Source organism: Psittacula echo (assembly GCF_963264785.1).
Source record: "Psittacula echo genome assembly, chromosome: 6".
Lineage (NCBI taxonomy): Eukaryota > Metazoa > Chordata > Aves > Psittaciformes > Psittacidae > Psittacula > Psittacula echo.
Window position 1 is genome coordinate 63425531 of NC_137743.1, and position 18203 is coordinate 63443733.

General features: G+C 37.9%; 1 protein-coding gene across 1 annotated transcript in view; it reads right to left on the minus strand.

Moving 5' to 3' along the window:
* FIGN (fidgetin, microtubule severing factor) overlaps nt 1-18203 on the minus strand; it is a gene marked incomplete at both ends in the record, with an annotated part of 84057 nt that overhangs the window by 1092 nt on the left and 64762 nt on the right. Inside the window, one exon of the mRNA XM_080621689.1 lies at nt 1-1157. This exon is cut by the window's left edge and continues 1092 nt beyond it. Coding sequence (XP_080477815.1) covers nt 1-1157 — 1157 coding nt within the window. The remainder of the gene's footprint in view (nt 1158-18203) is intronic.

Consider the following 18203-nt stretch of genomic DNA (forward strand, 5'->3'; position numbering starts at 1 on the left):
ACTGGACTGGCTGCTGAATTTCCTTTGCTGTTCAGAGGACATTAGCTGCTTTGTTGGCTTAAATGCTAAGGATGATGTTTCAGCACTTCTGTCAAAACCATTCCCCCTGTTTGCATTTGAAATGCTGTTGTCGGGCATTCGATACATGGGACTCTGTGTAGATCTCTGTTGGCCATAGCTGTAATTTCCATAACTGGAGTCCATTTCTCCTTGCCCTGCCATGTAGAAAGCTTTCCTTTTGAGAGAGCTGGCTGAACTGTTTGTCAGGGCAGACGGCGCAATGGGTGTCAGACCGTGGCCCTGGTAGGAGTAGCTGGGGACGGTGGTTGGAGGCAGAGGGGTCGGTGCAGGGATTCCTGAAGGAAGGTACGCCGAGGGCGGCGGGGCACCCCCAGGGCTGTACCCAGGGCCAACAGCAGTTTGAGGAGGATAACTGGCAGAAGGGTAACTGTAACTGGAGAGGTTAGAGGTCCCGTTGTAGCCAGGGACGAGGGCTGGTGGTGGTGGTGGTGGTGGTGGCTGTAAAAGTCCCGAACTATGCAGTGGGGATGGATGAGGGGATGGAAGTGCAGGTGCTGGCTGGCCGCTGTAACTGGTATGCAAGTATGAGCCATTGTATCCTGCAGCGTATTCCTGAGATGGGAGCCCTGAATGAAGACTGGGAACAGTGTGACTTCCACAGGTGCTGCTGGAGTAACTGGGTTCAGCCAGGTTACTGGCCACCCCAGGAGAGCTCCCAATGCTGGCCGAGACATCTGCGGGAGGGAGGGCTGCACTTACCCCAGCTTTGCTGGCTGTGATAACGTCTGGGACACAGTTCATGGGATACACGCTCTCCGAGTTTAGCGATGGCTGCCAGGGCTCACTTTCATTCTTCCGACCGTTTACCAGCCCCGAGGGAGCTTCAGAGTAATTGCTGAGAATGGGCCGCTCGGCCGGGCCTTCCAAAATACCGGAGTATTTTTCTGCATACTTTTTCAGAAGATTAGAGGCAGTCAGAGCCGAGATGTCATCATTGGCCCAGGCATACTGATAGGTGCGCTGCAGGTGCCCCCGGTAGGCTTCCACCTTGTGGGCAGGGGACCGGGTGGTTGAAGTGATATCGAAGTGCTGTTCTGGCCACTGGGCATGCTCTGGCGTCCACTGCATCTTCAAGCCTAGGGCGTCAGGAAAAAAATCCAAAGTTAACAGCAAGCTCGGCCTTTTTCAGATGCTTTTAAATGAGTTCTCAAACATACTGCCTAGGAACTTCTTCAGCTCTCTGACAGACTGCACTTAACACCACAAATCCTTAAGGAAAGAAAATTCAATGCCTTTATGAAGCATAAACTGCTTGGCTCATTGTAGGCACATACACACACGTAGACACATCTTTTGCTGATACAGTGGGGGGTTATTAAAATAGATAGATCTAGATAATGCTAGATTTCTCAAAGTAATTAAATAAAACTCGGTATGTTTTAAATACCCTGAGTGCAGATTTATTGTTAACACACACGGCATCCAGCTGCTCTGTCCTTTCTCATCACTGTTGCAGTTTTATATTTTAACCAATATAAAAATATGAGACACAGCTGACAGATCACATCTAGGATACCTCTCTTATTTGGTACTGAACACCTAGTTAGCACAGTATAATGCACCCTGCGCAGAACAATATGACACAGACATAGCAGGTCATTCCATAATCCAACTCTCATCTAAAGTGGTCCACGACAGTTTCAAATCTGCTTCGTGGAGTGCAGCAAAGCAATCTCCCAGGCAGCGCTCCGTCGCTTTCATCACACAAAGCCTGCAACTCGGTATGAATTACAACTGGCTCCTTTCTGCCTCTCAGTTCTGTTGTTGAGGCTCCGGAAAAAAAACCAAGCATGACTTGTCTGTTGGTCTCCTTGCTTGCTCTCTCTCTCCGCGCCACCCCCCCACCCCAGGGTACAAAGAAAGAGGGTTAAAAAAAAAAAATAAAAAAGAAAGAAAAAAAGAAAAACAGATTGAGAAAAGGAAAAAGAAATGAAGCCAAGTCCCTAAAAGTTCTGTGGCTTCCACAGCTGGCTGTAACCCCCATCTTGAATAAAAAACAAAAAGAAAAAAAAAAGAGAAAAAAATGCAAATGTCATTTCAAAGTAATTAATCATGTAAATAATGTGATAGGAATTATCATTCCCCCTCGTAATCCACCATGCACAGTAAGAGCAATTTACAAGCGTCAAGATAACCCCCTCCAACTCTACCTATGCATGGTAGACACATTGCTGATTTTTGTACAGCTGTATCAAATAGACCTCCTTAATCTCTCTCGTATTACCAAAAGTGATTTTTGCAAACAGTCTTGTGCCCTCTGGCACAGATTCCCTGATAAGGAGCAGGCCTAGTCGAAATGAAGCATCTGTGGCACCAGCTCCCCTCTGAATTACTACAGTCTATTTTGACAGCTTCTACCCCCTCCTGTTTTTCTCCCCAACCCCTTTAGCTCTTCATTGCCTGACTCTGGCATCTGACATGGCCAGCTTAGCCTCGCTGAGCTAAACCTAACACAGCACACAGTTTGGTAACAGAATGGCATGTTTATTCCCTTCTGACTCCCTCTTCCTTGTTTGCAAAACCACTGCACCAGACACTGGAAGTTAATTAGCAGGATGATGCTGTGCTAATTGTGTTAATTTACAAGGTTTTAGTCAAAGAGAATCATGCCAGGGCTGGCACTGCTGTCATGCTTCCGACTTAATGATTAAGAAATACTGAAAACAAGGTGGGAAGGATTGCAGTAATTACATAATAAATGAATAAAGCAACAGATTCATTTGCAATTATATTTTATTGCCGTTGCACTCATTTGCATTTAGACTCTTCATTTTTATTTTTGGATTCATGTATTTGCAAATCACCAAATTATTTAAATTTAGCCTGAACACTGCAAAGTACCTCTAGTGGAGCCTTATATTTTATTAGCACAAGCACTGCAAATCTCAGTCCACACAAGCATGCCATTGATTACTTGTGGATTTTTTTTCCCTGAGCATTTTCTTTCTCATTTTTCCAACACTTTGACAACTTGAGAAAAATGTCTGTTAACAATTATACAGTTATCCTATAAAAGTTAATTCAGATAAGTGCTTTTGACAAATGCAGCTTTGAGACTGAGTTTTTGGCAGATTTATTTCTTTCATTTAGTATGAATATAGTCTATTTTTGCTAATTATTTCTGATGTTTCAACCACTGCCTTTCAGAGGTGGTAAACAGATCATGAAATTGAGTAAAATCATAGAAATCATGCTCATAAAAAAAAAAAAATACAAATGCAATTTTAATGAGAAACTATCAGAAGCTTTTCAGAAATCATACTTGGTCAAATTCAGTCAGAAATCTGAAGAGCAAATCACCAGGAGCCAACTGGAAGTAATCAGTATCTAATAAGTTCTAGCACCCTAAAATTTACTTCAACCTTTTATAAAACAGTATTAATATTCCTGTAACATAAAAATGCCTAAGTGACATACAAGTTGACTACCCGTTAAACAAACAAACAAACAAAAGCAACCCAAAACTGAAACAAAGCAACAAACTGTGTTCTGCAATATTTGCTCATAAGGTTACCAAACACTTAAAAGCTTTTGTTACAGAGATGCAGAAGAACTTGAGTAGCTTGATGATTCACCAGATACTAACAGATGCCGTGAGAAAGACTGAAAAGAATGCACTAAAACAGCAGAGAAACTTGTGAAAAAGAAGGTGAATGAAATAGGCATGGATGGAACAGAGAATCTGGCTGGGCTGGTATTTGTACTGTAGTTAACGAATATGCTTGTGGCAAATTGTCTTTAACAGCTTGTAGAAGGAAGACCATTCAATTTAAAGAGATAAAAGAATACATTAGGTCAGAGCACAACAACATATATCATCCACCTCCCATTTGCAAGCTTTTCAAAATACGTTTCATAAATACTTTAAAAATTTAATCAATTGGTCTTTTTTGTTTAGAATGGATCACATCCTTTTAAAATAAAATAATTTTATTTTCAGTCACAGTTGGGAGATGCATTTAGGTGATGTAAAAATTAAATTCTTTGAATTTTATTGGTCTAGATTAATTTTTATTCCTTATTATGAGGCTGCAAAAGAATGTCAGAAAATCTGAATTATCCATTATAAGAGGAAGGGAGGAAATCACATCATCAGCATTCTTTATTTGGAATAATTGCTAGCTAGGCCAGTAGTTTCACATTGTCATGCTATCTTTGGATATGCTCACTGCACAATAATTGAAAGTTTATTTATTGATGCATATTAAATACCAATGCATTTAACAAAGGCTGTAAAGGCAGGATTAGGCCTTGATTAGATAAGCTCAAGAGCACAGGACTGTTCTCTCCCCATGAAACAGGAGCATTTATTCCAGCACATTGCAATCATTAGTGTTATTTGGAAGCATAGGTTAATAGTTAACCATAAGCATATTTTTTGCATTAGTAAGCAGTGAAGAAATCTGTATTTACATGGAGTCCACTGGAATGGTCTGGACTAGGGTGAGGAGGGGGGAAGAGCCATTTCCTCAGTTTGATATTAACTGAAAAAGCAGCAAAGTTTTGCTAGGTTTGACTCTGTTTCTTAATAGTTCAATAAGCGTTTGACAAAAGTCAAATGTCTGATTTTGGAGGAAAAAAAGAAAAAAAAGAAGTTGTAGTTTATTTTAATTATATAAACACTTCCCCCACCTCCACCTGCGTAATGTTTGCAACCACTTCCTCTCCATTTTTTAAATTGTATTTTACTAGTTGTTTTTTTGCTTGAGCTGATACATGCTCCTGCATTTCTTTTGCTAGGAATCCAAATGCTGATACAAACACCTAAGATCAGGTAAATAGGGACCTATTTAGAGGTTGCTTTTTTTTTTTACTTATTTATTTTTTTTAACCGTAATTTAAGCTCCAACATAAACCATGGGCCTGCAGAGAGTGCATTTGCTTGATAACTTCCTGAAAATCCAGAAGCAGTGCAAGGCTGAATGTATTTTTTAAAAAAGTCTTTTCTAACTTAGGAATCCTCTGAGCTATCGACAGTTTTGAACTGTGTAAACTGTGCTGGTATGGGCTGTAAAAGGCAAAAGGAAAGGGTTCTGTTCGTTGAGTACAGGTATGTACTTATCAGAGAATAGCTTTTAAGATAAATTTAATACATTATATAGAGAGGCAGTGTAGGCTTTTTCAGCAGTATCTATTTTTCCTTGTCCTGAAAGCCCTGCTATACATCCCTCCTCCATAATTCTTCAAGTTGGATCTATCGGAATTACATTTAAAGTACTTATAGTCAATAATTTAATTATTCAATTTCTTTGTACCAAGTATGTGACCATTTTTCTCCATTTCTAATTTTGTGCACTTAGCCTGGAAATATAAAATCTAACACACAGTATTTCATCAATTTCACATACAACAATTCCATATGGCAGAAATCCACTTACATATTCAGATTTATGAATTAAGAAAAAAAACCCAAACAAAACAAAAACACCCCCAAAAACACACCAAAGAAAGCCACACTAAATCCAGAACAACAGCAAAAAAAGAAGGAATGCCAGAATTAGGAAACATTTTAATCTGAATGCAAATAAGGAACAAGCAATGTTCTACACATCCTGGTCAAGTGGGGCCTGATGCTGCTGGGAACATGAATAAGTTTGTGAACACAAAGAACGCTCCTCCACTGGTGCCCTCAGTATCAAGTCAAAATGCTCAACCCCTTATGGGATTATATCTGTTAAAGAAAACTAAAAATAAATATCTAGCCTTTCCTTTCAATTTAAACACAAGTGTTTCTGTTGAAAACAGGCATGGAAAAGTACAGAAAGATTAGCTGAGGACCACACCGGGTAAAAACACAACAAAGGATTTACAGTGTCCCACAGAAAAGTCCAGGCAATGGCAATCACCTTCAACCAACCAACTTGGTTATCAATGTTTTGCTTTAGACAAAGGACACAAGGATTTTATTAAACCTCTCTCTCATCTATTCACATCTCTAATAAAATAATCAAGCTAAAATTAAATCATATGCAGCTGTGGTTTTCTGAAGATACCGGCAGAGGCTGCATTGCACATCCAGAGATGCTGGGAAACAAAACCTAAATGGCATGCAGCTACTGAGCATAAGGAACTAGAAACAAGGCAGCACGCCAACCTTCCCAACCAGCTACCAAAGTTTTAGTTTGGGTCAGGGGCCTCCAACCATTCCTTCAACATATCTGAGGCAAAAGAAAATTCTTCTCCAGTTGTGGTCTCTCTATTCCTGCCCTGTTCATCCCTGCAGTGCCTTAGGTCATATGTAGCACAGGTCTGCTTGGTTCCTTCACAAGCATCAGTTGCTCAAGCAGGTTCTTAACTTTAGGCATATGGTTAAATACGATATGAGCAACTGCTTAATGCGCCGTTGAACAGGGGGAGACTGTATCAGGGGCAGACTGTACCAGGGATGAACAAATAAATGAGATGCTTCTGATAACTGTCCATAATCAAATTGTAGCATCACACTGTTGCAAGGTAAGGAACAACTCCAAAACCACAGCTCTGAGTACCACCAACCCTCTTCCTTGTAGACTTGCAAGTGGATGTGAACTTCACAACTTTGGATTGCTTACACATTTAGTCAGACTCCAAAAGCTGCCCACTGAACTGCTACTCTCAGGGCTGTCTCCAGGTATTCAAAACCGCTATTCTCACAATGGACCATAATGAATTTAGCCAAGGGATTGCTTCTTGTGGACATGCAGAGATCTGCCAGAACAGCTATTGACTTAAACAGGCACTTCACTGGAATGTGCCAGGACTTCCCATAGCTCATACTTCAGTGAGAGACAAAGGTGTTAGTACCTTGAGGATCAGGCCCTAAATCCACTTTTTAAAATCCTTCTTACGCATGGGACAGACCAGAATATATGAGTCATGCCGTAACCACTGTTCAAGATGTAGGACACACAACTCCCTGGGTTTGTACTAAATATGATAATATTTTATAAGACTATAAATTGTCATATGTCCCATAATAATACAAATTAATTCAAGATAAAACAATTCTTTTACACTCCATTTCTTATTGATAAGCATAATTTTAGCTGTTTGAAGATATTGCAACTGATCTCTCTTAATTGGAAACAGGAGGGATTTTGAAGAGTGGTGTGAGCTAATTATGTTTTGCAGGAGAAAAAGAAAAAAAAAAAAAAAGAAAGAAAGTGATTCCCACATTTATTTTCTAATTATTCAGTTAAGACCTCTGCTCCAGTCCATGAGCAACTCTGACGTCAAAGGACTCGGTAGGAGGATAAGCCTTCAAGTGAGCCAACCAGCTGTATGGGCCCAGCTCTGGATGCTTTTTTCAGTAAGTGGCAGCCACAAACTCACCAAAACAGGCCTGGAAAGTGCTCTCAGCATTTTCTTGTTAGCGCTCTGCTATTCCTTTTATTATATATAGCCTATGCATGCCACGCACATCAGTGGCAGCAAGCTGTTGGTGGGATATTTACAATATGATTCCCATCTAGCACGGACAGTGAAAACATATCAGTCTTTAAAACAAAACACTTAAATCACAAGTAATATTGAGGATCACATATATGTCAACAGCACTTAAAGATAAAAGAGGTAAGAAAAATGCAACATATTTTAGAAGAGCCTGGACCAGGTAAAAATTAAAATCAGCCATGGAATCTCAAAGTAATATATGCCAATTATCTAATTTAAATACTGTCAAATGATTATTCCTTTTAAAATCACACGTTCACACCTCACAACAGCAAATTGCAATACTTTTACAGCAAATGAGTTCTCTCCTCTCAAGCTCCCTCCTCACCATTTATGTAAAGCAGCCACAAAGACATTTCTGGCTAAACGGCCTTTAGCAGATCCATCAGCTTCAAAGGCCTTAAGAAACAGAAATAAGGAGAAATAATAGTCAAGCAAGCAAAGGCAAACTAGGTCCAGAGATGACACTATCATATTTTGCCAGCAGAAGCAGCCTAGATCTGTAGGCCAAGCCCACAGATGTGGAAGGTAGGGACTATAGCTATTACTTAGGCACTCCAAGGGATTTCCCAGGATGCTGCCCACCTCGAACGTATCCGTTTCTCTGCAGCAGCAGTCCTTAAGCACAAAAGCATTCCCAGTTCAGGGCTCTATCCTTGTAGTGTGATCACATTGATGCACTATCATTGCATACCATAAGTAAAACCATTTATGCACGTGTCAGAACCCTTCTATATACAAAATTGGTCATAATTGTGATTTGTTGTCACTGATCTCTAAAATACTTTACAGTCATTAAAGTACTTTACAGTATTTTATTTTAAAATACTTTACAGTCTGCCCCCACTGTACATATTTGCTCATAATACTTTCCTAAACCAACTAGAAAACACACTAATGAAGATAATAATTGCACTGAGTTTTCTTTCAACCTATAATGATTCTTCCCCTTCACAGGTTTTACATTTTTAAGTTGTTTCTGTCAAGTACCTTCAAACAGTACCATGCCTTTGCAAGACATAGCATATTTTGTCAATACCAAACAAATGAGACCATAATATTTCTTCAGAGAATACTGAGGAGAAAAGTAACTGTAAATAAAATAAGCATAACTTATCAAAATTACATATATCACTTTTTGTATTCCACTGAATGCTTGTAGGTATAATGTGTTTTTAAAAGACTTAATATGCCACACAATCTGCAATTTATACCTATATAAAGATAAGAATCGATATAACTACTGCAAGATACCTGTAGTGATTCTGAGAATTAAAATACTCATGTTAAAATATAGTCATAAATGAATATGCAGTTTGTTCAGCTGGCACCAATATTTATGCAAATACAAAACAGTTTAGACCTGAAGCTTGATTGTGCTCCCACTGAATTGCTTACTTCAAATTTCCAATAAACCCAACTGAAGCTTTTATAAGTGCAGCAAAATGCATACTCTCTTTTTAAGCAACAAAATAGCAGAAGTGGCCTTTTCCCTGGTTCTCCTTCCAAAAGTGGAATTTGAGGCACATTTACCTTGAAAAAACATAGCAGAAATCCTTAAAAGCAGAGCAGATAAAATACACTCACTGCTTTATCGTGTTTCTCACACAATCAACTGCAGCAGGTGAAACACAGAACCCTGAACTTTTTTTTTTTTAGCAAGAAAACAAGAGGCAAAAGGAATGAATTTGCAGCACTAAGGAGCCTCATATGGAACACTCAGATCCTGACCTAAGCTCTTCCAGGAGAAAAAATAAAAAGGAATCTAAAAATCATACGTTTCATATTGGATTTTATTATTTTTTCAATTTCTGTTGCTAATCATGATTCAGCACATTGCTTCCTTTTACAGCAGTTTTATTTTTCATTCATACTTAAAATTACTGATTTGGTTCCTCACTGTAAATAAAGCATTTTTAAAACACTTTTTTTTTTTTTTTTTTTTCCTGTTTCTTAAATCCATTAAGGCAACTTCCTTCTTAAGCTCACTTCCTTTTGCCATATGAAGATCATCAGGACATACTACACGTGTCCATAGGGACAGCAAAGCTAATGAATATGTATGGTTTATGTCACAACAGAGCACTCCCCTTGTTCTGCAGTATCGACCTTCTCTTATGTGAGTAAATAACAGGTGAGCACTTGTGCATGAGGATAAATGGGGTTAAAACTGTCATGAAGGGACATACTTTATTTGAACAAAGTGGGTGCACAATAAATAGATATTAAGTGATGCTGAATTATTTCTTATATCATGCTGTTCCAAAATGTTAGAAAACAATCTTGCTCTAAAACATAAGACCAAATTACGTAGAAAATTATTCAAACTATACTTCCCTCCAAGTAACAGCAGCAGCAGTCTGTACAGATTTCACTACATTATATGTTTCAACATATTTTTCAGTCATCATACTTAAAAAAATGAATTTATGTATGTATGCATATACTTCATAGCTTTATATACAGCAAGAGAAGGCTAATTCCAGAGATTTATCTAACCAGCCCTATTCACCTTACAAATATGAAGGCAAAGATCAATTCCAGTAAATTTCAAATAACTGTAGTCAGGTTTGACCCATTACACTCAACTAACAAAAGTGAAAAAGCAAATTTATATGGGCCAATAACACACTGCTCCAGCCTGTAACCAGAATGCTGCTCTGCTTTTAAAGTGCTTTTCCAAAACCTACCAATATAGGAGAGGTATGAACAGTTGTTTTACTAAGATTAGAGTACCTCTGCTGATTAGCTAAATGAGAACAAATACTGATTAAAAGTATATATAGAAGTAATTTGATAATTAAGGAAAAAAAATCCTTCTTAAGATGACTCCACAGTGTACAAAGCTTTTGAAAATTTGTTTATGTTATTTACGCATTTTGCTTTTTGGCAATCTGCACATTAATTTTTAATGAAATAGTAGAGATGTTGCGTCTCACACTTCGATAAAAATATTCTATAGCCAGGACTGGTTGACATAGTGCATTAATTCAGTGTCCTTCACTCCTGGGACCTGCGTATAATTTAGCCCAGCCTGAAGAAAATAACTTTGATCTGAAGGCTGTGGAAAAAGCTACATATGAAATGAGTTTTGGTGGGTTTAGTGTTGTTTCTTATATACAAGACGACACATGAAGATAAACTGCTTTAGAATACTTCTGACATGGCCAAGGATTAAGAGCAGGGAGCTCTCAGCAGAGCTCATCCACTCTCTCCCTTTTTCCCTGTCGTACCAGACACACACCACACACATTTCTCTTTACTATAATCATCAGATCAGCTAGTGCTGGCATACGCTGTCTTTCCAAAGAGAATATCCCACGTAAAAGGATTGTATTATCAATCTGTACACTTACTTAGTCTTTCCATTAAAAAACCTCAAACAAACAACATTAATATTTCAACATGAGAGATGACGTAAGAAGGGATGATGCTATCACAGGGAACCTGAGATTTCCCCCCCAAGGTAGGGAACACCTTAGCTAAGTCATCAGAACTACTCTAATCACACTCTTTGGGAAAACAGAGCTCCAGCATGGCTCCTTCCCAGGCTTGGCTGCACTAGCAGCTGATCCTTCCTTTCCTTCCTGCTCCCCCCAGAGAGGAGAAACAAGATTAAAAGCAGAAGCATAACCAAAGAACTGACATCTTAGAAACATGACGCTGAGCTAAATCTTTTCCCCACTTAAACCTTTCAATTATTGTATCCCACAAATTCCAAACATTCTTTCTGGCTCATTCAATAAAATGCATCTGAATCAACTACTGAAAAATGGAAGATAGCCAATTTTTTACATGCTCTTGGTTTGGGACTTACTGTATTGTTTCCTGAGCGCTTGAAAAGAGCTATATAGATTGTTCAGTTAGCTTGACAAATTAACCAGGGGACGGGGGGAGGAGGAACATGGGATTTTCTATAGACAAATCTAGAAAACTCTCTGTCTCTATATGCATGTACATTTATATATTTTACACACATAGGCACTAGAGAGAATGACTTAACTGAGAAATTTAACTCTGTGTATGCTGATATTTTTGCCATAGTCCTGGAGAGAATGGGAAGCAAAAGAAACTGACTCCTCATGTTACACGTTGGTTCTCCTTTCTCAAAAAGACCAAAGTTCATCCTGCAACAGGAAAAGTTGAGCCATGTCCTGAAACACACAGTATGTCATTGAGAGGATGCACAGGCAGTTTAAGGGGCAGAAAAGAATAACATGCTTGCTTTAAAAACAGAAAGAAATGATAGAGCCCAGCTGATAAAATGTCACGTCTTTGCAGCTATCACACAAATTCAGTCTTTTCTGTAAAAACAGCCTTCAAGAGACAACAAAAATCTAAACCATGTGATGATTGTATCAATAACTATCAGAGCACTGTTGATAGATTAAATAACAATAAGCTGTGTTATTTTTCCTGTAATTTTGTCCATAGTCTTATTGCATACATAGTCAGCTAATGATGAAATAGTTTTAAAATTTGCTTCGGGGTACAGAAGTCAAGCTCCACTGATTAGCATCTCAAAGCACACTACAGGCACACATTTGTATAGCTGAATAATAGCACTTGTGTTTGTATGATGTTCTTAAAAAAGAAAAAAAACAGCCCACTATTTTACTTGATGTTTGATGATGCACACTGATGAAAGTCCTTTCTCTCACAAAATATACAATATATCACAGCTAACTGGAAGAATTTCAAAGACAAGGTAGAAAGGTAACTTCACAAAAAGAGCCAAAAAAAAGGGGTTTTGTGTCAATATGAGATGCCTAAGTTCATGGGCTTGATTCTGCTGTCACTTCTCTGGTTTGAAGTCACAAGAACCACTGAAGTTTACAATTTATTGTGAAAGAGATAAATGTGCCTCATTATTTTACTGTATGATTTTCCTTTTAGGCAATGATTATTCAGCAGTTAATTAAACAAACTATTTTATCCACCAGCATTTGGCTTTTGGGCCACATATTTAATAACAACTCATAACAGAAAACATTTCATTAAAATCTGGACAGAGTGTTCTGGTATTTGCTGCATTAGCTCAGCTTCTCCATTATTTCCTATGTCTAATAGGGTGGCTTGCAAACTTTATTGAATGTGAACATTCCTAAAATTTGCTGTAAGCTGCCTGGAAAGAAGTCTGATTTCAGCCACACTGAGACCAGGTCCAACATACCACCTTCAGTAGCACTGTATCTTCCATGTGTGCCCCCTTCTGTAATTTATCTAGGCATAATTTATTACAAGGTTTTAATTATTAAACTATCCAATTTTGTGTTAAATAATATTATAAAAGTGCATCCACATGAATTTAGTATTAAAAATTCTATACACTATCAACAGGGACATTATGATTTTACTACATATAAGTAACAATCAGCTTAAATTCTTTTCATCCAGAACGTGTAAGATAAAGGAATGACTCCAAAGAAAGCTTAATATTAATACATTTAAACACACTTAGCATCAAAAATAAAGTTCATAAACTAACAAATATTCAGTGAAGTATTTGATACCAGTAGTATAAATTTATTAAGCTTCATTTTTACTTTGGAAAAATTTTTTAGAAGTTAAAAGAGCCCCACGGGTTGAATCATGAAGTATAGTGAAAGCTGTGAGAATTTTGTGATTGCAAGTAAAAGATTTACAGATCTTACAGCATAACCTCTGCAAAGCAGGTGGGAATGAATCATTTTAATTTTCTCTCATCTTATGGCTTTATATTCTTATGCAAGGGAAGCAGAGGAAACCTAAATATGACCCTATTTAGATATATTAACTGGAAAGCCTTTGTAGAATTTTTAAGCAAACAGGATTGTGCTTCCAACGCTGCCCATCTAGTTTTCCAACGTGTTAAATTGGACGGCTACTCGGACAGCTCTCTATTCATTACTGAACTGTGGAAACGAAACACAGAGGTGGCATTTTCCTTTTAAACCATCTAATGCATTGTAGCCAGATTCCAAAACATCAAGGAGAGATTTATTTTATTTTTTTTTTTTTAGCTAGACAAGCTGTCCTAATTGAAATGAAGTCTAATCAGACTCATTACTGTTTTCAGCAATTTGCACCACCAAAGATGCTTATTAGGTAACAGTGTTTAATAAACCGCTCTTTAGAAAACTACCAGTAATGAGCTCTTAACAGCCAATCTTTAGCGTGAATGTAATGTGAAAAGTGTTCCTAGCGCTGAATAGATTTTCACATTTAGTAGTGTCATAATTAAGCTCAAGGAATCGGTAGCTGTGATGATAGATTTACTGCAATATAGACTTTTTGTTCCCCTAAAAATATATTTGAAAATGCTTGGGGTTCAATAAGATTTGCAGAAAAAAAATTAAAACTGCTTAAAATACTGTGTTAGACTGGACTAGTTCTGTAAATGGTACTTAATCACAGAGTATATGGGGAATGTACAGACTACTGTAAATCAGGTAACATCTACTGAGCATGCATAAAGTTAATTCTGCCTGGCTTTGTTTGACTGCTCTTCCCTCACTTAACAATTTCTAGTCATTAATATACAAGTACTAAATGTTGTTGTCACCAGCTAAATGATAATGAACAAAAATGGCCAATGAAAAGAGATACTTGAAGAAACACTTGTCAGTTCTCCTTCCACAGTCACAGCTGAAAATGCTTGAGAAAAAAATAGAGCAAATTGGTTGGTTTCAAAATAAAATTATGGATGTATGGAAAAAAACTGACTGCCACTGCTGAACCCAGGACAAATATACATATATATTTATGAATACACACACATATACAACTAATGCTATTTTCCTACATGTTCCACATATCATCAACTCCTAGTAGGTACTTAGCACCAAAACCCCCAAGTTCCTAATGCAAAGAACACCACAGTTCTGAAAATGTAATGCTGTGACATATATTATTCATAAAACACAGCCATCAGCAAGAGATAAGTTTTCATCAATAGAAAGTTCAATTTAACTAGATGTACACCTCACTGCACTAGTCATATCAATACTACTACCTAACAAATGCTGAAAGAGGCAAAAAAGAAAATAAATTGCATGTATAAGCTTTAGCTAATTAAATATCCAGAGTGAATCTTGAGGAATAGCTACTGTTCTCTCACCAGATTGATTTAAGCCTTACGTAATATTTAAAGTTATCAATAAGAAATGACCAAGACTACTTTTTTGTCTCCCACTAGGAGAAATACATAGAGATGCAAATGTTGTTTTGCCTGCTAGAGATTCTGCTCGAGGTTTGTCGGCGGCCAAGACTTTGGGAAAAAGCGCATAAAGATGAGTAATCAATAATGAAATACCAACAAAATGATGAAGACTAATTCTCTTGAACCAAGATTTTTATATCAAAATTCCATGTTAAGATGTTAAGAAGAGTTCTTTTACTGAATGCGTGCTCTCATTACATCTTTCATGTACACTAGCCCTCAAACTTCAGTAATCCTAAATGCAGCCTCTGAGCTATATGCAGCTTTCTGAATCAATAGGACTATGAGAACTGAGACTACCAAATTAATGCCAGTTTCATTTGATTTTGTGGTATATGCTTCTTTGCACTACAAAGTGGAAAAAAGAAATACAAAAAAACCCAACCAACCAGCCATCTCCACACCCATAACTCATTCTCAGATGTGCTTTTTGTAGCTTTCAGATCAGAATATCTTCCAGTTTCCTATATATGAACTGAATTTGTATTCAGATCCAACAGTTTTAGTGCTGCTGCTGCTTACCCTACAACGTAATTCCAAACTCTGTACCTTTGAATCACATACTTAGCTTCTGCTCTCTGTAAAATAACATAACATAAAAAAATATAAAATAAAATAACAGAGACTCCACAGCTGCTTTGGACTGCCTCCTCTTGTACTTCTGAATAATGCATTAAAGTTCACATCATTTGTGAGTGACAACCCGATGGTCTAAGATGCATAATATGCATTTTGTACTGTTGATTTTACTAAGCGCAGATGCTCTGAAGCATCAATTGCTCATCAGTAAATCCTTCAATATCATATATTATGATATTTTTAGTGGTTTAAAACTGAGGTTGACAGAAATGTAGCATTCCACAGGAGGTATCTAAGCCATCATAAAACTATGGTTACCTTCCTTTCTTATTTCTAACATAATATTAAAGCAGGGAGGAGACCTTCACTGTATTCCTTCTGTATTCTAGAACTACCACAAAAAAAAAAAATCACTTTTTAGCCTCATATCCATTAGTATTAGATCAAGCCTACAAAACACCAGTCTGCTCACCTAAGATGTTGATCCCAAGCAATGACTGACTTTCAATAGAAATTGAGACTCTTCCTTCTGACATCTCTAGGCCTGTTTAGTCTGAACACAAAAGCCTTCTTTATCAGACTCGTTGAGGAGTTTCTTCCATTAAAGAACTAGGACCTATCAGATTTTACATTACTTACAGGCTGCTACCCTGAGATGGAGTGTCATATATACAGGAGTACAGACTAGTATAAGAAATTGCAAAAGTAGGAAATCAAAGGGTGGGTTAAATTCAAGGCAAAATTTGCCCCAAAGCACTGCGAATCAGTGAGAGGGAGCAATAGCATCTCAAAAAAAAGGGACAACAAGAACCACCTTAAGACCCATGTTGAACCTAAGGTGTTGCCATCAGCTAGCGTCTCTGTGGTGTCAGAGGGCGAGGACTTTCCACAGGGACATGGTCAAGTAGGAGGAGACAGCTCTAGTGGGAATGTTTACTGTTATTAAAACCTGAGATGAGCCTTGGAGCAGCTTGTCTCAAGACAACTCCACCAAAAGGCAGCATAAATATCAGAAACTGGAGTCCATGTGAAATCTATTACACCTTCTACAGCAACATAGACATTATTTTCTTCTCCATCAGTGAAATCCCAACATTATAGCCCAACTTCTCCCAGTCAGGACCCAGCGTCAATCACAGTTTGCCCTTCAGCAAAAGGTACCATAAACAATCCGGAGGGTGCCTTTGGGTACAGAACACCTCAGATTTCTCTGCTCTCTTGTTTATGGCAATTTAGTTTGGATTTTTTTTTTCTTTTTGAGTAGAGAGCAGCTTGGATGCAATAAAAATACTTCCCTTGGTGTTCTGCATTGTTTGCTTGTTGGCTTTTTAAAAAAACCAAAAACTCCCCCAAAACAAAAATAAAATTAATTGTTCCAAACAGAAGCAACCACTTGTCCAAACAATCACAAACAAACTAGCTCTGTGGACTGCTGAGGTTACTGTTCTATTATCACACATTCACAAAAGCTACATAATAGATGAGTTGCAGCAGATGAGAACATTTGTCCAACAGAACTGGAATCCTTTGTGTTACGGCAGACAATATTTCCTGCATTTTAGATTGGTTTAAACATACAGACTTGCCTAGTAGGTCTTTCTTTAAAGGCAGAGCAGTCTAGTACAGAACTTCCCTGACTGATATTGCTTATGGAAGTATCTTCTTATAAAATGAAGGAGGCAAAAGGAACACCACCAGGTTCTAAATAATGCAGTCCTGGTTTCTTCTGGAGGATGGGGTTTAATAAAGAAAAATGCATGTGTGAGTGAGGAAAACATTCACTGGCTTTGGAGGGATTGGGGTGAGCAGAGCAGATTCTAGGAGTCTTTGGATTTTACTTTATTTTTCATAGTCTATTTTCTGCTTTTCCACTACAGAGCTTTCTATTTATTTTAGCATAACTCTGTATCTTTGTCATTAAACAATCAAGTTCTAATAAAAAAACATAATGCAAACAGCCAGTTGTGTAATGAAAAACAACACAGGGTTGAAGGGGGGGTTCCTGCCTGATCTCAGCAGAAGATTAGCTTATGCCCTCCAGCATGAGATGGGAAATATGTTCCTCGCTATTACAGTTTTGATTCTGTATTTGTATTTTATATGGTTTTTTAAAGAGACACAATATAAAGCTTTGGTTCAGAAAACCTCTCTCTCTCTCTCTCTCTGCATGTATATATAACCGTACACATATATTTATTCCTCCTCCCAGAGCAGGGATAATGTTTGTCTGTCGCTATGGCATAGTGTCTAGCTTGGAATCTAGCAGATAGAAAAAGACAAAACCACAAAAAATATGTTTTGGACTATCTCAATTCAGACTATATCAACTACAATCCCAAATACAAGTCCTTTTGAGAAATTCTAAGTGACCCTTTTTTTCAGCATCTATCCTGCTGCACTGCACTGTACTGCAAGATTATTTCTGCCTAGAGAATGACATAGTTTTATTCATAAAAAGATAAAAAACATTCAGTTAATTGCTTTTTATACTCAATAAACCTTAACAGTTTATTCACTGGCAGCAAATCAGGAGCTCTCTGACAGACACAGATCTTTCAGATGCATCCCTCCTCCTGTATTCAACATATATCCTTCTCCCTTTCCCCTCTCCACCACACTCCCCCCCCCCATTCACATGCATTTTTGCACCATCCTCTATCTCAGACTTAAAGCTATGCCAAATCAAGAGCAGCAGTGCTCAAGGGTGGTCAGAAAATAGGACAGCAAAGGTTTTTGAAGTTAACCAACCAGCATCCCATTCCTACCACCTATCCTGCATGTTTCCAGTTCCTTCATGTACTGAAGGCCAGGTTGGGTGATTGCTGCTCACTTTAGAAATTTAACTCTGCTGATACAGCACAGCCCTTCAACACGGCTTGTGAAATTTGTGTGGAGAGAACCTCTCTCAGTC